This window comes from Cavia porcellus, unplaced genomic scaffold, assembly GCF_034190915.1.
Source record: "Cavia porcellus strain 051 isolate PalLab524CR breed Dunkin Hartley unplaced genomic scaffold, mCavPor4.1 scaffold_13, whole genome shotgun sequence".
Classification (NCBI taxonomy): domain Eukaryota; kingdom Metazoa; phylum Chordata; class Mammalia; order Rodentia; family Caviidae; genus Cavia; species Cavia porcellus.
Window position 1 is genome coordinate 49949556 of NW_026947496.1, and position 23806 is coordinate 49973361.

General features: G+C 38.7%; 1 protein-coding gene across 2 annotated transcripts; it reads left to right on the forward strand.

Annotated features, from left to right (window-relative positions):
* The first annotated feature begins 10105 nt into the window (after positions 1 to 10105).
* On the forward strand, positions 10106 to 23055 carry Kbtbd8 (kelch repeat and BTB domain containing 8). Of its 2 annotated transcripts, XM_063260217.1 has the most exons (4): positions 10173 to 10307; positions 10865 to 11075; positions 15431 to 16545; positions 19760 to 23055. In XM_063260217.1, the coding sequence occupies exons 1-4, from the start codon at positions 10292 to 10294 to the stop codon at positions 20221 to 20223; spliced, it is 1806 nt and encodes a 601-aa protein (XP_063116287.1). In that variant the 5' UTR covers positions 10173 to 10291; the 3' UTR covers positions 20224 to 23055. The 2 variants fall into 2 exon arrangements, with proteins under 2 accessions (XP_063116288.1, XP_063116287.1); XM_063260218.1 differs by lacking the exon at positions 10865 to 11075 and having other exon boundaries at positions 10106 to 10307.
* The last annotated feature ends 751 nt before the right edge of the window (positions 23056 to 23806 follow it).

Here is a 23806-nt window from a genome sequence, read left to right on the forward strand (position 1 = left end):
TTCTGATGCAGCCGTGCAGAGTGCCGGGTTACAGCCTCTACCACATACCAGACTGAAAGGGGTCAATTTTTCTTGAAGACTTTGTATAACAATGAAACTTCCCCTGTGATTGCAGGAACCTAGTAAATAAAAGATTTCAAACTGGGTTTACATAGGCTCCTTTGCTCCGTATTAGCCTGAGTAATTAATAAAGTGTTTGGGTTGTATTTTTAACCACAAGCTTCAACTTCCTGAGGATCAGTGGGCTACCACACATGGAAACATTAGCAATTTATTGACTCTGCACGTTACAAACACTTTTGAAGTTTTCTTAAATTGTTTCTGAGACCTGAAACTGTATACATGTTTGTACTTGATCAAATTAGCATCTCTTAGCTATTAGGATTAACACACTGCTCCTCCGAGGTTTGCCTTTGGATTGCAGTGAACACACACAGACACCTCTTTGCCAGGTATCACATCTTTTGTCCTGGAGCCAGCCATTCAGTAGGCCTCAAGCTTGAAGCTCAGAGTAGGACAAAAATTTGCCATCTGGGAAATAACTTGAAACCTAAATTCTAACATAAGTGGACGCTGGAAGATAGAAAACTCTTCAGCATAGTTTACTCAGAGGTTCCCACCTATGTGCAGGAGGGAATAAAGACTTCCTCCTGTGAGTCTTCTGGTTCTGCATTCTCTTGTGTTTGACCAGCTTGTTTCAAAAACTTCATTAGAACTGTTGATCTTTAACACATCTGCTTTCCTAGCTCACTGCACTGGATCACGTCTTGCCTTCTCCTGTCATGGTGGAGTGTTCTTAGAAAAACATGCTCTTTGAGTGTCTCATCTCTCAGTACCACTCATAGAAAGCTTATCATGTAAAGCAGTATCTAACTGTCATGTCACTTTTTTCCATTAAGCCTGAACTTTGCTCAGTCATGCTGGCAGAAGTATTTGTGATACAGTCTATTTTGGTACCAGGAATCAAATTCAGGACCTCACGCTAGCCGGGCAGGCCCTATGCCACTGAGCTATATCTCTGGCTATAGTCTGTTTTGAAGAGCAGCATTTTAAATTTGAATTTCAAAATGCTTTTTAAAAAGGCAAACAGGATCAAGTCTCTCATTTGATGCTCAAAGTGGATACATCAGATCCACACTTGTGAATAAAAGTAGCACAGGCCTGGTGTGAAATGTGCGACGTAGAGCACACTTGAACTTCTTCTCATGAGAACTGGGGTATGTTGTTTTGACTGCAGACATTTCAAATGCACATTTTGCATTTCAGTAAGTTTAGGAGTATGTGTGAGAAAAAAATGTGAAAATGACAATACACCAGAGTGTCTCAGCTTCAGTACTGTAAATATTAGGGGCTGTATAATTTTCTGTTACGGGGAACCTTTCTGTGAACATAGATTATTTAGCAATGTCTCTGGCCTCCATCTAGTACATACCAGTAGCAAAACCCATGCCTCAAAATATGACAATGAAAATTGTCTCTTGACATTCACAGATATACCATGGAGGATAGAATCACTCTAATAGAGAATATCGGCCAGACATGGCTTGAATTTACTCTTCCCAAGTAGAGTAAACCAATCATAGTAACAACTGTTTGTTTAAAGCCATAAGTGTACACTACAGATTGCCTACTCACCTGCAAAGTCACTGACAAACTGCAAGGGTCTAAACAAAGTTCTGGTGTAGTACTTTTGTCATTGGTACTGACAAACACTTCTGGCTTTTTCCCTGCTGAGAATGATAGATGTGAATTCCCCATTCTATTCATAATTAGGGTGGCTATGTTATCAGAGTTTTATGATGAAAGTCCTTGCTCTAGGGGTCCCAATATCAAAGAGAGGAGCAGCGGTGTAGGGGAAGTTTCTTGTTTTTTTTTTTTTAATTTTTTTAATTTTTATTTTTTTTATCAGTACTGGGGATCAAACTCACGACCATGCACTTGCAAGACAGGCACTTATGCCACTGAGCTAAATCCCCAGCCCAGAAGTTTCTTGTTTTGTTTGTTGTTTTTTCAGTCCTGCACACTGAACTATATTTCCAATCCCTCACTCCCATCTTTAAAATGTTTGTTTTGTTTTTTATTTTGTGACAGGGTCTTGCTAAGTTGCTATGTTGCCTAGACCAAGTTTGATCCTCCTGCTTCAGCCTTCCAGAGTGTTAGAATTACAGGTATGCGCCATCATGCCTGTTTAAGAAAGGAAGTTCAGTCAACATGGCCATGTCAGGAGGACAGATAAAGTTCCAAGATTTGTCTTCAAGATGTTGACAGGAAACTTGATGTTACTGAAAAAGAAGAACAAAGGCAAGGTTTGGGGGTCTGCATAGCTGTGGTTATGCAATCCTGGTCAAGCTGTGGTCTGGTTGATTAAACCTATAATCTGACTGGTCGTTATTTTAGGACAGGTTCTGCAAGGCACTGGGAGCAGGTAACTGCTGGATGGAGCAATTCTGTTTCCCCTGAAGCAACCACTCCTGCTTAGGGAGTTAGCCTTTGTTCTGTCATGTGGTAATTGCTCCTACTTGGGGGTGTGGCTTTATCATTGGATGGTCTGCAAAGATCTGCTTTCCCTGGAATTCAAAGTGACTGCAGCTTAAGACAATGACTGGAGACTTCTGTGCATTCATTGATCCTGGAGATCTGGAACTAAGCCTTATTCCCGCAATTGCATATCTCTGCAAATCCTAAAAACTGCTTTCTTACATATTTTACTTTTTTTTTCTTACATATCTTGATGTCCCCAATCTTGAAGCAGGATGAGATAAAGTAGTTATATTTGAGATGAAAAAGCTTTATATTACAGACATTTCTTAAGTGATTCACATGCCTGCATGCAGAGCTGACTCAAAGTCTTAATAGAATGAAAACAGAGATGCCAGACTTCATCTTGCTCTCAGTTAAGCACTGGACAGTTGCAGCCCCAGCCTCTTGGTCCTTGTATGTTTGTGAACTATAATGGAGCTGTCAACAAAGTGGGAGGCCCCATGGCACCGATGAGCCCAGAGCATAAGGGAGCATGTGTTAAAACAGTGGTTATCAACTGGGACAATTTTCCCAGGGGACAGTTGACCATGTCTGGGAACGTTTTTGTTCACACATCTGGAGGTGGGAATGCTACTGGAATCTAATGGGTGGAGGCCTGGGTGCTGTTAAGCTTCTGAAAATGCACAGGGCAGCCTGACATAACAAAGAACTATCTGGCTGAGAATGTCAGTACACTGGGATTAAGAAGTCCTGTGGTAGAACAACTAGCTATCACAATTAAATATTCCTAAAAGTCTTACGGCACATCAATAGGTTATTTTATAACTTTTGGTTGTTTTGAAGATTGAAGTATAATCTACTCTCTCTCTTTGCTCTCTCTTCTGTATTTAGATATTCCTTGCCAAATACTTGGCGATTCTTCCCTATGGATTTGTTCCTGCATCTACACATTGAACACTGCTGCCCAGTGATTTTTCTTCTGGGCTTTTTAAAAAATCAGCTCATAACTAGAATTGGAAGAAACCACTAATTGTTTTTTAATTTTATCAGTTTAATTTAGGTTCTATGCCTATTTTGAAAAAGAAGGGAGTTGATGTATCACATATAACCAGTAGTGCTGTGCGGGGGGTTTAGCTTGGCGGCACAAGTGCCTGCCTGACAAATGCAAGGTCATGAGTTTGATCCCCAGTACCCAAAACAAAACAACAACAACAAATAACCCAGTAATGCTGGTTCTTAAAATCATTCTAAATTTGAATATTAGAGAATAAATCAAGGGCCCAATATATCAAGTCTATTCAGGGTCTCTGGTCTTAGAAATAATTCATTTTTGCCAAATAGCAATGCATAATTAATAAATGTGAATAACTGAATATACATATATATGCCATGTACTTATTTATTGAAAATACAAAAATACTAAGTCATTATATCTCTGAAGGTAGCAATTTTGTCAGCCAAAGTTGAAACAGTTTAACAGAGATGAGAGAGTAACTCAGTGGTAAAATGCTTAGCTGACTTGCAAAGCCCTCTGTTTGATCCCCAGCACTGCAAAATCAAAACAAACAAGCTTAACAGAGGTTCTTTAGTCTTTTCCTTCCCACTGCTTGCTTCCTTTTCATTTCTTGGGGCATCAAATATCTCAAACTTATCTCAATTGGATGGTGCATTTATGCCAGATTATCATTTACTTTGGACATGTTTAATGCGGGGAAAGTCTTATATTACTTTCAATACTGTATTATTCTCCAGAACTTTTGAGTGTGTCTTAGTTACTTTTTACTCATTGCCGAGACTGATAGAACTGTGGAGGGTAGGAAGAGGAGGAGGACCGGCGGCAGCTGAAAAGATAAGATGTATAAAATATAAGTAACCTTTATTTTGGGAATGTGGGGAGAGACACCCCCGACCCCCAGGGGCATGGCATCTCCACCCCAGGGCTGGCGATCTCTCCCTGGAACATGTGGAGTGAGGCACATAAGTAGCCTCGGCCTGGGGTGGAACCTAAGGGGCATTAGGGATGCACAGGTAGCCCATTGGTCTTAGTTTTCTAAGGGTGGGGGGAGATAAGAGCTCCTTGGCTTTACCGGCTACAGTATCCAGCCTGGGCCAGCAACCCTTTCATATCCCGTCTTATGATTACTATGAAAAGAGGCGAAGATTTCTCTCTTTAACTACTTCCTGCTGGCTGAGGGTGCTGTATTGGGGTCTAGGGGAGTCGACGGGATGACGGTTGATGTCTAGGTAGAAGCTGGTGCCAGGAGTTTTAGCCAGGACAACTTCACTGGTGAATGCACGTATGTTAGACTGAAAAAACAAAGAGACAAGATGTTATGAGGAGACATAGTATTGTCATATTTACGGACCCAAGTGAGGTAGAGGGAAAAGTATCTTTGATTTAGACATGTTATTCTATCAGGATGACGTTGAGGTAGGAACATTTTTATGACAAGGCAGAATTCTGAAAAATTAAATGTGGGATTAGGAGGAGTGAAGTTATGAGAGGTACTTATTCCCCCATATGAAAGCATAAAAGTTAAAAGGTAGGTAGGTAAGGCTTGTCTCTGGTATATATGACGTTGGAGTCTGTAGGCAATCCTGTTAGAGAGTTCTGCTGTAAAAATGATCATTAATAGAATGTAAGAAATTAAGAACCAAAGTGGATAACAAAACATGAAAACCTGTGAGTCGTAAGGCAGAGATGAATATCAAAAGGATGGTTAGAACAGGTGTCGGAGGAAGGAGAGGACTGGGACATGCACAAAAATAGGCCCTGTTTGTAACTGGCATAGGTTGACCTTTAATACTCCATGAGACATTGATGATTTATTAGCCTGAAAACTCAGTAAGAACTCTGTATATGTGGCCTCTTATGTCCACGAATATAGAGAATGTCTTACCTTAAGAGTTTTAATGTGACTTGGAGACTGAGACAGACACCCACAAAGGCGGTTGGCCCCTGTGACCTGTGAGGGCTAGAAGTTAGGATGGCCCAGTCACTCTCTGGTGGCCAGGATAGCCCAACAGCCCTGGAGTAAGGTCTCAAAGAATGCCAGGATGGGGCATTTTGTCTGATGTCTTCTGCTGCATTTGAGCGTGGCCCATGGCGGGGGTAGGGGGCAGGTAGCTTTACCTTGTGTAGATTTGTCTGTTTCAGAACTGTGTTATTTAAAATATGAAAAACCATATCAAGGTCTCTGTAGAGCTTGAAGGTCAAGTGTTGCCTTGTTGTTTGAGATCTAGACTATAGTTAAAGTTATCTGTAGAATTAAGTAAGTATGTAGGAGCTCAATATGAAAAAAAATAGCCTCTCTTGAGTGGAACTGAATTGCAAAAAAAAAATATTTGAGCAGAGCTGTGGGACTTTAGAAACGCCCAGTGTTTAAGGCAGTTTGAAATTCTGAGATAGATTGTGTCTGTAGGAAAAGAGCAGAGTTGTGCTTGGGGCGGGGTGATTGCCACCACACAGCGCACAGGGGCGGGCTAACATGGAACACGCAGACTGGGTGGGGCGAATGCTGGGACATAGCACACAGGGGCGAGCAGAGATCCCACCTAGATGCTGCTATGATGCGCTAAGATGGCACAGAGAAATAACATGTTTCAGCTGCAACCGCCCATGGGGGGTGGGGCCTGGAGGCCTGCAGTGGTGGCCAGAGGTGGCGACTTGCGCCATGGAAGGATGGCGGCAGCAGTGCACGCCCGGGCCGCAGAGGAACAGCAGCAGTGACGGTGGTGGTGGCGTGTGCCCATCATGGGGGGGGTAGCGGCGGTGGTGGCGGCAGCTTGTGCCCGGCACCATGTGGGGGATGGTGGCGGCGTGCGCCCTGCACCATGGGGGGGGGGGGATGGGAGCTGCGGCTGTGGTGGGGCTGGGAGACACACAGCCTGAGGCCGAGTGGGCTCTGCTCCCAGAGATCGCAAGACCGGCAGCCAGCGAGCGGCAACCTGCAGGAGCCGGCATGTTTGCGAGGGATGCGTGGTCCAGGATGCGGCGCCAAAAGCTGAGCCCATGGTGTGGACAGTCTCGCGGGTATCTCTCAGCGGCGGAATGAGCCAGCACCATTGAGCTAATTCCCAGCCCTTCTAATTCCCTGGCCCAAGGCGGACTTCTTAACACAAACTCTTCAGTCAAGGAGAGCTTGGGGTGAAGTATTTCACCCTTCCAGGTCATAACCCCCCCAAACCTCCCCCTCCCATCCCTCTGGCCATATGTCTTTTCCAGCCAGGTCCTACCTGGGAACAGCAAGTCAGCTCTATTGTCCAACTAATTCAGTCAATGTCCAAAAATTCTGCCTGGGAACAAATGAAGACTCTGGGGAGACATTCTCAGTCTAAACCATAACAATAATTAAAAGAAACTAAATCATAAAAGTTGTAGAAGTTTCTAGAAAAAAAATCTTATAAAACAGTTTCGTGGGCTGGGGATTTAGTTCAGCAGCATAAGTGCCTGCCTTGAAAGCAGGCAGTCGTGAGTTCGATCCCTGGTACCGATAAAAATGAAAAAGCCAAAACAAAACAAAACAAAACAAAACAAAACAAAACAAACAAAAAAAAAAACCAAAAAACAGTTTTAGTATCCATTATTTTATTAATTTGTATTGAAATAATTACTTTTTTTTGTTTGCTTCTTCCCAAGAAGTAATCCAGCCAAGACAAAAGCCTTTAGAGAGAAAAAAAATCACATTGAACATATAAGGATGTCACTTGCTGAAGTGTAAGAGCTTCAAGTATTCTCTCTTTACTTTCATTTTATACAGCTCTGGTCAATTTCATAGCCTCAACCAATACTGAACAGGGAAATTAGAAAACTGCAGAATCGATCTACAGAAGTGAAGTTCTATTTTCTTTTACACCTCCTTCATCAGAACTGCTATCATTCTTGTGTTATGCAGTTATTATTATTGACAGTAGCCCAGGCACAGCTGATTATTGCTAAAATTCATTCTCTTAAAGTGGAAACAGAAAAAAAAAACAAGGTGACTGTGCACTTTTCTCATTTGTTATGTCTGCTGTTTTCATAACTCTTAGTCTTTGCTATATTTTAAATGCAAGGAATTATCTTTCGTCTAGCAGCTATGATTTCAACAATCTTGTTGTTGATACTTAGGTAGTAAATATTACAATAGAAAAGCTCTGCATGAGTCAAATGTAGGTCCTTCAAATATTCTAGTTTGCTTTTCAACTTTCAGTTTTAGTATAGATTTTACTTAACTGTAAATATATGAGAAAACTGTTTTACTTATGACATTACAAAAAGACTAGATTACTTTTCCTACTGTTCCAGATTGACAATACATTCAAACTGCTCTTATTAAATTTGAAATTAAACTTACTTCTTTGAAAACAAAGTTGTAGCTGATGGCTATTTAGTACCAACCCTGAGACAGAACCCTTCATGTTCTTAAAGATCATTGAGAATGAATAGTAATATTGCTTCAATTTTGAGTTTCTCCTCTTTATTCTCCTTTTTCAAATGCATAATGATAATGAAATCTTTACTGTGCAATGTCATCTGCCCAGTAGAATGGGGTCAATATGTGTTATGGCTAAAGATTCCTATTTTTTTATATTTATATTGGCTTTTGTTCTTTATATTCTGCTTTAACCAAATTTAGAAATCTTGGTGGGACAAAGAATCTGAAAATTCTTCTTTAACTAATTTAACAATATTGCTAAGATTTTGGTCAGTAGTTGAGAATTAAATGAGTTGAAAATTGGCCAAATTTCCTAAGGGCTAAGTAGACATTCTCTTATCTCAAAAAGTTTTAAAAGGTTGTCAGTTAAATTTGAATTTCAGATAATCAGCACATAATATTTATGCATTTCCAAATAATGCATAGAATCCTGTATTTTTGTTAAATCTGACAAACCTGAGAATTCATGGCATTGATTGATCATATCAATATTGTGAATGAAACCTTCCTTTACTTTTAAAATAAGGTTATGAAACTTGACATTTAAAATTATGAGTAATAAAAGTTAAATTGCTTATCCATACAGACTGTACAGAAAGCTTTCTTTAAAAGAAATTATAAATGCATGTGGATGTTCATAATTCCATTTCCAAGGAATCACAACTATTTTTTTTACAACTATTTTTTAGTATTGGGGATTGAACCTGTAGAGCCTCCACACTGAGATACATTCCTAACCTTTTATTTTTATTTTTATTTTTATTTTGAGAAACTGTCTTCTAAGCTGTTAAACTGTCCAGGTTGGGTTTGAATATGTGATCTTCTTGCCTCAGTTACCCAGCATGCTAGGATTATCATGTCTAGTTGACCACTTCTTAAAAATAGTAATTTGCAATTTACTTTCTCAGTATATCTAGAGGATCAAGTGTTTTTCATTCATTCTCAATCATAATTTAAATTCCAAGATCCTTTATTTAGAAAATTAGCTGGGGATAGATGATGTGCTTAGTGTTAGCACAACATCAAAAACTGAGGGGGGGGGGAGAAAGAGAGAGAGAGAGAGAGAGAGAGAGAGAGAGAGAGAGACAGACAGACAGAGAGAGGTCTTTTTATCTTTTCAGTGTTAGGAATTATGCATAGGCGCTACCTGTGTGTACATTAAAATTCCTTTTTACTCACTGATCCTTACATTCAAGTCTCTAACATTCTCATTGTTCACTTCTTGTGCTTTACATTTATTTAAATGTTACTATTAAATATCTATAATGTTCCAGGCATCCTGATAAGATGTCAGAAACACAGGAGGAGTAAATTAAAACATGTCGGCAATAAAATTTCTTCTTTCTTTCAAAAGTGTTGTAGCCTATGAAGCACAAAGAATATGGGTTATTATTCCCAGATTACAGGTAGAAGAGCTACATGCTCAAGGGTTGAAAAGTCTTATTTAAGGCCTCACATAGGGTAAACAAAAAACGAGGATGTAGGAATCTCTCTGTTTTTAGGATCAAAGCACTCGGAAATACTTCTTAAATGGAATTCCCAGCCTCCTTAACCTCTTCATTTCTAAGGAGCAAAAGAGAAGACAAATTGAATCCCTTTGTAGTATTCACACTCTCGAGAAAGTGGGATGGTGCTCCCTGGGTGAGTTACAAACCAAGGCACAAGTGGATTAAAGGTCCCTGGCAGCCTTGTAACGGGACCAAGACAATCTATGGAAACTGGAGCACCCTGCCAAAGCGATGGTATTTCAAAGGAGTGTCACAGGTGACTCATCACAAATGAGTTCCTTTTGGGCCTTCTGATATTTTTCTTCAGGGTGGGATGTCAGGTTTTGCATTTTTGGACAACAGTCCTTCTGTCCATTTCCAAATTTTTCCGGTTTATAGCCTACACGCTGATCTTGTTTTCGTATCGGAAGCAGTCATTGGCACGAAGTTTAGGAAATGAAGGAAAAAGTGGGAAAAAATGATCCAGGGGAGAGGCCTAAAATGAGGAGATTTTCACTTAGAGAGCTTCGTTTACCCCAGCCCCGAGAATGACAGCTCTCCTCGCGCAGAAGACTACGCCTCCCGGCAGGCATTGCGCGCTCCGCGGGCACAGGCTGGCAGGCTCCTTGCGCTCCACCTCCCTCCTAACCAGCCAATAGGAATCGCTAACTCCGTCCTCTGCCAGACCCGGACCACGAGGGAACGTGGCAATCAAACTACATTTCCCTACGCGCCTGTGCTCACGTGGTGGCCAATTAGAGCCAGTAATTTGGAAGGTAGGGGCGGAGCCGAATGTATAAGCTACCTCATTGGTCAACAGAAGCTTAGTAGAGCCGGAACCCGGGAGCTGGATAAGCGAAATGACATTTCCTCTTTAAATAGCCGGAGCCGGGGCCCCATCCAGAAATGGCCGCGTCGGCAGGTGGGTAGCGTGGTGGCCCGGGTGCTGTTGAAAGGAGGTGTGCAGGGAGCAGGGAGGTGAGCCGGAGCCTGGCGCTAGCGGCGGGCTGAGAACATTTGTCGAGGGACTGAGAGAAGGATGGAGAGGTGGAGAGGAGCCGGAGAGGGAGGATGAATGGCTTGGAGAGAGGTGGGCGGCGCGACCGGCGGGGATGGGATGGCTGGGTACCCGCCGCCGCGACGCGTTACGGAGGCGGTTGAGGGGCCGCGTGGGCCGCCTCCGTCGACCCCCTCCTGAATCTCCGCAGATACCTCGGCTGCCTGCCCGCCGGTTCCTGCTGCGAGCACGGGACAGCGGGCTCGCTGGGTTCCCTGAGGAGCAGGCTGGCCTGGGAACTTGTTCCGCAGCTCGCTGTCTGCTCTTTGCCTTCCAGATTCTATATCCTGTGTGTAGACAAATACGTATTTGTGTAGGGGGCGGGAAGGGCGCGTCAATCACTTAAATACACACACATACACACAGTTCCTCGACGCTGTCTCTGGCTCGAACTTCTTGCGGTTGTACGATTTCTTTCCTAGATTTAAATAAGTCTTCCCCAACACCGAATGGGATTCCATCTTCAGACACAGCCAACGATGCCATGGATCCCTTCCATGCTTGCAGTATTCTTAAGCAACTCAAAACAATGTATGATGAAGGACAACTGACAGACATTATAGTGGAAGTGGATCACGGGAAAACATTTTCCTGTCATAGAAACGTTCTTGCTGCAATCAGCCCTTACTTCAGGTATGATGATGGTGGAAACTAATAACCATAACCCCACCCAGCTCCTCATTCCCCTCAGTGTTGTCTATTTAATTATACTGAGATGGGATAATAAAATGAAACCAATGAATTTTGGTTTTTGAACCTAGGTGACATGCCATGCCTTAATAAGCCCGTGTCTTTTACCCAAAAGGAGGTAGATTTTTAAGTTAATGGACTAGTGTTTGTTTAAAAGCAGTAACTCAAAGACCTAGACATATGCTATCCAGTATGGCAGCCACTAGCCATATATGCCTATTGAAATTATTTAAAATGAAATAAAATTAAAAATTCAGTTCCTCAAGTACACTAAACACATTTCAAGGGCTCATTTAGCCACATGTGGCTAGTGTCTGCCCATCTTGGACAGCACAGATAACAGCATATCATCACTAAAAGTTTTATGGACAGTGCTGATCTAGAATTTGTTCCAGACTCATGCTGTATATTTCTTTAGTGTGTATAACTCTCCTGAAGTTTAAAATATAGAAGCTTGTTTATTTGTAAATTACCATACACTAGGTTGTTTTGGTATTATGGAAAGGCAGTGAAATAAAAATAAATGAAAATTTGATATCTGTGTGTCTTAGGCACCATAATAGTGATTATTTCCAAGATCTCCAGAAGCATTTTTATGCTGTTTTCGTTTGTATTAGTTTTGCTTATCATAAACTGTTGAAAAGTAAGGATATGAAACTTGGGTCTAAAAAATAACTTCCTACTCTTAGAAAAGTTGAGTGGAAAAGGAATATTCCTGCCTGAGCATACCTTTTTATAAGTGTTCACTTTTTTTTAGCACTTTCAGTATTCAAAAATGGTCCATGAGTGACAATAAAATCACCTCAACTGTGCACTACAAGTATTTTTTCCTTTTGAAAGTGTTTAGTTTTTAGGATACATAGCAGTACAGGCAGTAGTCTCTGGTTCCTCTTTTTCAGAGTGCTTGGTTAAATATAGTGACATGCTTGTGACATAACCATTTAGACTTGCCTGGTAAGTCACTGGACTACTTGAATATTAATTATCACAGGATAGTGAGCTGGAAAGAAAAAAAGGTGGAACTCACATATGCAGAAGATACAAACATTGGCTTGGCAATGGAAACTACTGATGAGATTCCTTTACCCAGCTTATTAATTAGATGTGATCATGTCATTTATGTGCCTAAATATATAGCATGGTTACTCCTTATCCAGCTCTGGCTAAACTTGCTTTGTATGCATTGATTTATATGATATTTGTAAACTTATCTCTGCAAAATTGTTATTCCCATTTTACATATGGCAAAACTGAGGCTCAGTAAGTAATGCCTATATTATGTCTGATTAGTAAATACACGACTAGATTTGATTCCAGAGCCAGGCTTCTTAGTCATTGTATGACTTAAGGAACAAGAGACAGTAAAGTGGATTCTCTTTAAAGTTTCCTTCTTAGTCATTGTATGACTTAAGGAACAAGAGACAGTAAAGTTTCCTTTCAAGATTTTTATTGTATAGAAGATTTGAATAGTAAAAGAAAAAAATGAATTGAGATTCCACAATGAAAATAACTACATATAACTGAAATCATATGCTCTAAATTTGCATTGAAAGCCTACACGATGCTTGCAGTATTCTTAAGCAACTCAAAACTTCAAAAGAAGTATGTTTATGCTGGGCATGGTGGTACATGCCTGTAATCCCATTACTCAGCAGGCTGAGAAAGAAGTATTGGTGCAAGTTTGAGGCTACCCTGGGCTATAGAGTGAGTTTAAGGGCAGCACAAACTACATAGTGTCTCAAAAAACAAAAGCAAAATGGCTACAACAAAAAAAAAGAAATACGTATAAATAGATGTTCTTAATTTCCAAGAAATTAAAAAAATGCTTGGAAAACTTTCTGAGCATAAAATATGTGCATTCCATTAAAGGCGTATAGCTAGAGAAGTGAAGGATTCGATTAATTTCCCTTGCTAGAATTTTGATACAGAAGTTTCTTGGCAGCAGTGCTACTGCTGAAATGGGATGGAGAAAATCATGCTTGATAATTTCTAAGTCTTGCATCAGAGGTAGGAGAATTAGAATAGCTAGAAATCCGATGTGGCAGGGACTTGCCAGAATTAAAATTTGTACAGTATTAGAAAATGTTTGCTGCTCAGACTTTTGCAAGTACGTTTTATTTAGAGTTTACTTGAAGAAGCTCTTAAAACAGAAAACACGTCAATGTCAGGCCATTCCAGACCAGCTTGTTCAAGTCAGGGGTAGTTCCCATGACAAAGGGCTGTGTGGTAATGTGCTCCCGTGGGAGCTAATCTCTGCCTAATGAAGGGCTTTATTTTTCTTTCTAATTGGTAGCTACATTGGTGAGTTTTTCGCACATGAATTGAAAACCACTCATACATAGGAACATAATTGTATTGCATTTTAGAAGTAAAAACAGAACTCAAGGTTGATGACCCTCCTCAGCAAACTTCTATACCCTTACTGTTTCTCATATTAAATTTAAGATGAATTCCATGTTTTTTTTTTTTTTTTAAATTTCAAAGGCAACTGGAAATATTGTTATTTTTAAGGACATTTCTTATAACACTTAAAAGGGAGGATTCTGGATATCAGTAAACTTTATCACAAATGTGAGAACAATTTCTTCAACAATTATTTGTGAAACATGCTAGACCTTGAAAACAAAGATACAGTGAAGCTTTTTCTTCAAATGACTTCTAAAACGAATTTTTATATTTGTTCTACAAACAGCTTAGAATGAAACTTTAAAGGAAGGAAGATAAAGGTAAATTGTATTTGTAAATTTCTAATACTTCAAGATCCATTTTTTTTTTTTTTTTTTTTTTTTTAGCTAATTAATGTTTTGGCCAGGAAAGTCCCATAAATGCATAAATATACCAACATAGCTCTGGAAGATAAAAGTTTGGGACTTAAAAAATCATTATGTCCAAAGAATGAGTGGTATATTGAATGTTAAACTATAAGGCATTATATTTAACACTGCCATAGTGTTTGTTTCTTTATAGATATAAATAGGTAAAGTATAACAACTTTAACTGAAAAGATAAAATGTATTGTTTAAGGAAAAGTTTTCAAAATATCTAAGAGTAAGTGATTTTGAGTTCCTTATAATGATTAATGGAACATTCAAAAGATACTAGATTTTAAAGGAGGAAAACAAGAGAATGTTCTCTTAGAGAACACCTTGCTTTTTCTAATAGAAAATTTTTGAAGATATATTTTGGCACAAATTGCCTTATAATTTCTACTGGGATCCAAGTTTTAGTAGGCTATCGCTCTGTGTGTTAATGTATCATGTTACTACTCTTACAGGTATCCTTAAACTTTCTGGGACAAGACAATTTAAAATCTCATGTCCCTAAAGCCGCTGGGCTAAAAGGCGAGGTAGGGATTCCAAGGAAAATCAGGTGACCTGCAGTGTGCCATGTGATTCACTAGTTTGCTTTACATGGGCATATTTTTTTTTTTATAGTTGGCACTGTGGGAGAGACACTAGTTCCCTCAAACCTTAGTTCTTATGTGGGCTCTATAGCTGGACCTAAGAACCTAAGAACCCAATTAATACAAGAACTGATAATAAGTGGAAAGCATACGGATTTCAACAGAGTCAAGTCTAAAGAAATAACGAAAACATGATGCTTTTGTACCTTTTAGACAAAGAACATTAAATTTGTGAAAGAATGACAGAGCAAACAAATAGCTGGACTAGGTTACTAAATTCTGGGGATGTTACGGAGCAATATATCAGGGTAGGGGGAAGGGTGACAGCTCATGGAAGATAATTTTTTTTTTTTTTGTATCGGGAATCGAACTCACAACCTCATGCTTGCCAGGCAGGTGCTTATGCCACTGAGCTAAATCCTGGGCCCTAGATAAAATTTCTCGAAGAGTTGTCTATTCAGGCTCACTATAGCCACAATTATGCAGTTACTTGGGTGATCAAGACTATTTTTTAGCCTTGGTCTATGAAGAACATCCTGCCCAAAACACATTTTGGCTTGCCGTGTAGGGAAAGACAGATAGTTACAGTTCCTCCAGTGATTTCAACTTGAAATTATCTGCTATTGTAGCATATTTGGGGATGTCTCAATTTTAACTCCTTCAGCATAAATTGGACTAGCACTGAGAACAGGGATTTGGGGAATAGCCAGACTAAATCCTTCTGCTAGATGAACAATTTTTCTCCCTGCCCAGAATATCAGAGAATATACCCCTTTAGTTTAGTGTAATTTAGTTTACTTCAGTTTATCTTTATGATAGTTTTATACTTTAAAAATTTATGACAATAATTTTTATTTGCAGCACACATAAAATATTAACACTCTTTTTTTCTTAGATCCATGTTCACTAGTGGCCTTACAGAAAGTACTCAAAAAGAAGTTCGAATAGTCGGTGTTGAAGCTGAATCAATGGATTTGATACTGAATTATGCCTACACCTCTAGAGTTCTTCTGACAGAAGCCAATGTTCAAGCTTTGTTCACTGCAGCTAGCATCTTCCAGATTCCTTCCATCCAAGATCAGTGTGCTAAGTACATGATCAGTCATTTGGACCCACAAAATTCTATTGGGGTCTTCATCTTTGCTGATCATTATGGTCATCAGGAACTTAGAGATCGATCGAAAGAATACATTCGTAAAAAGTTTCTGTGTGTCACCAAAGAACAAGAGTTTCTCCAGCTAACAAAAGACCAACTGATAAGCATACTAGACAGTGATGATTTAAATGTAGACCGAGAAGAGCATGTTTATGAAAGCATTATAAGGTGGTTTGAGCATGAACAGAACGAGAGAGAAATACACCTTCCAGAAATTTTTGCCAAATGCATCCGTTTCCCTCTGATGGAAGATACTTTTATAGAGCAAATTCCACCTCAGTTTGCACAGGCTATAGCCAAAAGCTGGCTAGAAAAGGGACCATCTAGCACCAATGGCTGTACACAGAGGCTTGGAATGACTGCTTCTGAAATGATCATATGTTTTGATGCTGCCCACAAACACTCAGGAAAGAAGCAAACAGTGCCTTGCCTAGATATAGTCACAGGAAGGGTGTTTAAACTATGCAAACCACCGAATGACCTGAGGGAAGTTGGAATTCTTGTGTCACCAGATAATGACATTTACATTGCAGGGGGGTACCGGCCAAGCAGCAGTGAGGTGTCCATCGACCATAAGGCAGAAAATGATTTCTGGATGTATGACCATTCCACCAACAGATGGCTGTCCAAACCATCTTTACTTCGGGCCAGAATAGGGTGCAAACTTGTATATTGCTGTGGTAAAATGTATGCAATTGGAGGTCGTGTTTATGAAGGTGACGGGAGAAACTCACTGAAATCTGTGGAGTGCTATGATAGCAGAGAGAATTGCTGGACAACTGTTTGCGCAATGCCAGTTCCAATGGAATTCCATAATGCTGTGGAGTACAAAGAGAAGATCTATGTTTTACAGGGTAGGTGCCAAAGTGATTTAGTTCTCTGTGGAAGGATAGTACATCAAGTGTGGTTTACTTAATTATACTGAAATGGGCAACAGTTCTTGTTAGCTGAATAATACCTCTGGCTCCTTTATCAGGAACTTTGTTAGAATACTATTTTATATAAAGGGGCATGGTGGCACATGTCTGTAATCCTAGCACGTGGGAGGCTGAGGCAAGAAGATTTCAAGAGGGCAGCCTGGGCAGATGGCAAGACCCTGCCTCAATACTTCCCTCAAAAAGAACTTTTAAGGCAAAAAAGGCTGAAAATATTCCAGAGTATTTTAAAATTACCAAAATGATTTTTTTGTGTGTATGTGCTTTGATGGGTATTTTTGAAAACATTCTTTAATAAATAACAGTTCAGCATTTTAGGAGGGCAGTTTTAAACACTTAAAGCAAGGTTAATGTTGAGCTGGGCGTGGTGGCGCATGCCTGTAATCCCAGCATTCAGAAGGCTGAGGCAGAAGGATCACTATGAATTTGAGGCCAGCCTGGGCTACAAAGTGAGCTCAAGGCCAGCTTGAACTGCATAGGGAGACCCTGCCCCAAAAAGGCAAAAAAAAAAAAAAAAAAAAAAAGCAAGATTAATGCATGGTTAATTTTACTCTTCATATAAACATATATAATCAAGAGATGTAGTAATTGCTTTTTTAAAAATGAGGTATAGAGGATTAGTTTAAAAGTGAAAAGAACAGTGAAGTATTGACAAGAGTTATACTGTTTGCTTGCCAGAGATTTTTGTATAAATCTTGTAATTGCAAAAGTTACAAAAGTTGATAACAAAGAGGTAGACATTATAGTCTTTAGATTTTTAATTTCATGAAGTTTATGTTGACTTATAAAATAGATTGTTTTCTTTTTTTGCACTAAAGAATTTTGACATGTCACATTTTTCTTTAATGATGAAAGTGACTGACTTGACATTTATCTTTAAAAAAAGGACTATTGCAGGTCAGTATATTGCAAAGATGCAATAGAAGTAATTAGGTAAGTGTAAAGAAGATTTTGATTTTTGAGAATAATAATTTCCTTACAGTTTTTCTTACATGTTTTAGTTGTTTGGATGTTGAATGCAATGTAGATGAAACCAAAATCCTTGTTCTGTGTGTCTGTGTGTGTGTTTTGTTTTTGGTACTGGGGATCAAACTCAAGACTTTGTGCTTGCCTGACAGGCGCTTACACCACTAAGCTAAACTAGCCCAATGTGTGTGTGAGTGTGTTTTAAGACAGAAAATTGCTATATAGTACAGGTTGGCATTGAACTTACTGTGTAGCTCATAGTGGCATTCAGCTTTTGGTGATCTTACCACAGCCTCTCAAGTTGCTGGGATGATGGGCGTGTGCCACCATACCCAGCTCTTCTATGTAAATATATGCCATATGCAAATGTTTTCCTTGTACTGCTACTTAAGTTTTCCTGAAGATGTACATAACTTTTAAGTTCTTATCCCATTTTTAAAACAATTAATGTTTTTTTTCTCTAGTCCTTTTACTTAAAATTAGCTAGAAATTCCTTAGCACTTTCGTTTTCAATATCAAGTTAATTCTCCAGAAGGAGGAGTACCTTCTAGAACTTTGAGTTACATAAAAGCACATGTAAGAATGCATGTATATGCCATTCAGTATGGGTACATAGGTTCTGTCATCCAGTGTGAAACTGTGTGTCTAGTGGCTGACTAGTTAGTTGATAGAGGTAGAATTCATTATTGTACTTCCGTTTGGAATGTAAAGGCTATATATTCATGTAAATACTGTTGTAAAATAGTGCTAGATTAATAAAATTTCAGGGCCAGAATGAATATCATTTACTGAGGTTATATTTATATAAAAGCAATATGAGTTTCTGAAGATTTTAATTGGTTATTGATTTTGCTTTATTAAAAAGGATGTTAGCTTTTAATTAACATTTTTGTGTGTCATCTTTCCTTCTGATAATATATAGCAAATTGGCACACATTAAAAAGTTTTAAATCTTTCTCAAGATTCCAGTAAAAAAAGAGTCACTAAGAAACAATATGCAAACAATAGCTGGGGCTCAAGTAAAATTGTTAAAATGTCTCTGTTAAACAAGCAGCTACATTTCTAGATGAGAGTAACCTTAAGTGAGAACATTTTCAAAGGGAAGCTTCATTTAGAATCTGGTATTTCTAATCCGGACTAAAGCCTCTTTACATAAATAACCTGATATGAATTATTGGAAGATTATGTTATACAGGTTGAGTGTCCCTAGTCCAAAACTCAAAAATCCAAAATGCTCCAAAATCTGAAACTTTTTGAATTGTGACAGGTCACATTCTAAAAGTAGCACACTAAAAATATAAAATTATTTTTAGGCTATGTATAAGCTACCCATAAAACAGAAATGAATTCCTTGTTTAAACTTGAGTTTCATCCCCAACCTGATTATGTATTTGCAAATATCCCAAAGTTATTCTAAAATTATTTTAGCTAAGGGATACTCAAACTGCACTGTGACTCTTAAACTATAATCTGTTCATAAAGAGCTCAGAGTATTATCACAGCACTAATACATGGTTTGTCATGAAATAAGCTCTTATAAATCTTTAGCAGTTGAATTCTTACAGACCCTTTCATATTGGCAGTCTGATTTAGCATAACCTTTATTGTCAAATTAAAACAGAAACTGACTCAAAGTCAACTCCATAAACCATGTGTGGGTTCCTATCTGTTCTATCTTAGCCAAGTTTTCTCCTGTTGAAGTTTATCTTTATATTCTTGCCACACTTAAATAAACATATTAGTGACTGTAAGCACAAATCTGAACAATTCTCTGTGATGTCTTTTATGAAATAACACACAAATGTGTAGTGTCATATATATGTTGAAACTGTATACATATATGCCTTTTGGCCTTGCTGGCTGACACTAGTAATAATGCTTCTATAGAGCTGGCTTCAGATACATTTTTTATAACATACAATTGGCTAAAACAAGTGGAACCAGGTCTTTTTTCATTCTGCCACCAACTTGAAGTAACTCCTTATCCCTCTCTCATATGAACATTGCATTTCAGGTTGACTGTAGTATTATCTGTTATATAGTTTAGAAAGTGAATTATTTGGAAAGTACTGTATGGTGTTTAGCCTTCGGAGTTTGGAATTATAATATATAACCAAAACCAAAATAAAAAATGAAAATGTACATTGTTTTCCTTTTTTTTTTTTAGGAGAATTTTTCCTCTTCTATGAGCCTCAAAAAGACTACTGGGGTTTTTTAACACCCATGACTGTGCCTAGAATCCAGGGCTTAGCAGCTGTATACAAGGACTCTATCTACTACATAGCTGGAACCTGTGGAAATCACCAACGTGTGTTTACTGTAGAAGCCTATGATATTGAGCTCAATAAATGGACTCGTAAGAAGGACTTTCCTTGTGATCAGTCTATAAATCCATACCTTAAGCTGGTCCTCTTCCAGAATAAACTTCATTTATTTGTTCGAGCTACTCAAGTGACTGTTGAAGAACACGTCTTCAGAACCAGCAGGAAAAACTCCCTTTACCAGTATGATGACATTGCTGACCAGTGGATGAAGGTGTATGAGACCCCGGATCGCCTGTGGGACCTGGGCCGCCATTTTGAATGCGCTGTGGCTAAACTCTATCCTCAGTGTCTTCAGAAAGTGCTCTGAAGAGTCGGAGGCCTTCGTGCCTCCCCGGAATCTCATACTGAATGCTTGTCTAAAGGAGGGATGTCAATATTTAAGAAAGCTGAGAGAGTTTTGTACACAGAAATGGGTGCTTTCAAAGATTACAGCGTAGGGAGGGATTTGCTTTCACTTTTGTGATGTTTTCATTTGAGTAAGGAAAAAGTAACAAAGTGCAATTATCAGCATTTTTTTTTCCTGGCATAAAAGTAATTGTATCATTCTAGAACTGTGATAAATAGTCACTGAAATACCCAATGAATCAAGACAACTATGCACTCTTTTAAGAGCAATTAGGGTATTGTTGGGTAGATACATCCAAACTAGCTTGACATGACTTTTTATTTTAAATACGGGTAACAATCTGAGGCAATATCACTAGGACTTTATTTAGCTGTGACCTCTCTAACAGAGAAGCACTAACTTAGATCCTCATTCTTGATATTTATATATATTTACATATATATTTTTGTGTACTGTTTTCAAGTGTACTGAGATTTAAATGTGTTCTGTTATTAGGTAGACTGAAGGGAAAATCAGTCTCAGCAAGAACTTTTAGTCTGATTGTTTCACATTTTCCATATTACCTTAATTTAAGTAAAATTTAAAGTGGCAGTTTTCTGTCGAAAACTTCTTCAAGTGCTAACACTGTTTCATTTTTTAAAATCCTGGAAAGGGCTCAAATTCACGGGTGGCTGGTGCTAGTATAAATTCATGTAGATAGCTAGGTAGATGTAAGTGGTATGAGCCTATGCTTGTCTTTCAGATTAGTGTTTGTGTCATGGCCGTGGTAGTGCTCTACCTGGTGAGCTCTTGTCACAAGGCCTGGTACTCACGTGACGGACTTTGACTAGATACTGGCTAACTGGATATCCTCACAGAGCAGCGTGACTGTTGTACCGCATTTGCACTAACACAGGCCGGTGTGTCGCCTGACCTCCTTTTCCATCCTCTACCTGTCCAGTCATTGTTGGTACAATGAAAGCTAACTTAAAATGTGAAGTTTACACCTACCTTTAAAATTCTCTTTTCCAGAAACATAAAGTTTTTACAGTGGTCTAATTTAATGGCTTTTGAAGTTTCATATTAATAGTGACAACCTCATTTTTTTCTTTTTGCACTTCACAATGATGAATTCTTTTACATTGAAACACTGTTCTAGCTAGAGGGGATCGACAGGAAGAGAGTAAGTGAACAGAACCATAGCTTTATAGGTACTAAGTCATTTTTCAGAAATAACTGATAACTTTCTAACAGGAATATTAACATGAGGGATAAACCAACTTACATGTATTTCTTAGGCAGATATTTAATTAGTAACTTTTTCTTCACAATACCTGGTATAACTGATAAAGAGTAGCTAAGAGTTTATCTGCAGTTGGAACAGTTTGATTCTCTTGAAGAAAGCAAACTGGTGTGGTTTATATTAAAAAAGATCTCGCACAAATTGCCATGTGATACTGTGAAACAAATTAAAGCATTGCCTCTTTGTAGCACATACCTCATTGTTTAGAAACTCCCAAATCCCTTTACCAAGACCTGTACAAGTAAGGACAGTTTTCTGAAGCAGAAGTTGAAGTGAAAGGCATTTATAGAAGTAACATTTTAAAATCTAGTCCTAGAAACTAGGTGTGTGGTTTCTTTTTACTGGTCTTACAATTGGCTCTATTGTCTCTAATCTCTTTTAAACTTTGTCAGTCCACATTTTTCCTCCCCAATTTTTCTTTGTCTTTTGTTCTTATCTACCTGCTGTTTGAGTTACTTCTGCGAGTCTTGTTTTGAATTTTTTACAGTTTTGTATTGCTGAGGGGAATGAAAAATACCAATTTTTGCAAGCGATGTCTGTGTAATTTATTTTTGAAAGCTTTGTTGAATATCTAAAGCCTCCTGCCACTTTTTGACAATCTTCCGTATTTAGAAAAATGTATTACTTGAAAACATAACATAGAACATTGAGTTAGCAATGTACAGGTGCCGTGTGATACACAGAACAACAGTGTGGTTAATTCTACAGTAGATCTGCACAACAGTTGATCCTTTTGCTAGAACAATTTAGATTGAGAGTGTGATCTGTGTACAGTGTGTCAAAGCCAATGCTTAGTATGTGCTATGAGATTAGAATATATCTTGAATTTTGTATGAGGAGCTATTTGTTTACATTATATATAGCTGGGATATTTTGCCACTTCTAAAATGGTTTCAGAAGAGGTCCTAGAAAGCTAAGGTTAGTGATGTGTGTGGGTTCATGTATAGATCTTTTAAGCACACTTTCATAGTATAATGAGAATATAAGTAAAAGGCACAATGGCTACTATAGAATTAAAAGGTTTAAGATATGCCAGTCCCACTTGACCTATGGTTTTGCATTTAAAGAATGTAAGTAGCACTTTCCTATATATTTTTTACTCATTGAAAACTGGACTTGGTTTAACTATGTTATAGGAAAGTAGAAATTGTATTCTTTATTTTCCATCCTTGTTTCCTGTTATCCTGTAAAGTTGATGCTTAAGTGTTAAGCTGATTTCTTTGGTGCATGAGAAAAAGTGGATGTAATCTGCAAGGAATCAGAGTCTCTGTAAAGCAGTGTAAAATGGCATTCAATGTTCAGTGCTCAGGTATGTAGTAAGTACTGTAGTCCTATGGGGGCAAATGTGTAGATATTTTTAAACATTTTGCCGTAATTGCACAATTTTTTGCATTTTTACCTGATGTCATTGTTTCTTATAATAAAACCTTTCTGACTGAAAAATTCCTGTGTTGTAAACTGACCTCTGATAAGTGAGTTTTGTGAATTAAAATTTGATGAAAATCTTGAAATAGCTCATGAGTGAGATTTTAATCTATTGACTATCTGGCCTGTGATAGAAATTCATGAACTAGTTAATAGCACTGTACAGCATGTTTTTTTAAAGTTGTAACGCAAGCTCACTTCTAGCAGTTAACTCTTTGTTCTGGCCTAAAAGGTTACTGTCCTCTTTCTTTACACATATCCTATCTTATTAATTTGAAAGTCTAGTTGCTTCCTCCTTCACAGTCTACCCAGGCTGTCTCTGTGCCCCTGCACACTGTAACCCTCCTCTCAGCTAGCCTGTCTCGTCACCTTAATGCAGTAGCTAGTGAACTTACCTTCTACCCACCACTCTTGACCCCTTGTACTCTTGTTTTCCCCATGTAATAGTCCCAAGTGATCTTGTCCCTCTTCTGTTTGGATCCCTCCAGTGGCCTCTCATCTGCCTTCATATGAGCACCAATCCCCTTATATACATCATTCCCAAGCTCATCTTTTAGATGCCCGCCATGTTGCCAGCTCACTTGATACCAGCCACAATGACTGTGCTGTTCCTCAGACATGCCAAGCACCTCTCACATGAAGACTCTCGTCCTTGCCATATTGTCAGCTAAGCCCTGACAACCTACTTAAATATTAAAAATGTCACCAGAGAGGTTTCTACGATCACCTTATTTTCCACCTCCTTCCCCAGCCCTACCACATACCTTTTCTCATCTTCTCCTGTTAAAATGTAGCTTCACAAAGTCCAGAAATGTGCTTTATTCACTTGCACTTTAA

Excerpts from the sequence above, each read along its gene's own strand:
- Kbtbd8 (XM_063260217.1), top strand. Across the intron at positions 11,076-15,430 it reads GCAATCAGCCCTTACTTCAG|ATCCATGTTCACTAGTGGCC; the intron begins GTATGATGATGG and ends TTTTTTTCTTAG. Across the intron at positions 16,546-19,759 it reads GAAGATCTATGTTTTACAGG|GAGAATTTTTCCTCTTCTAT; the intron begins GTAGGTGCCAAA and ends TTTTTTTTTTAG.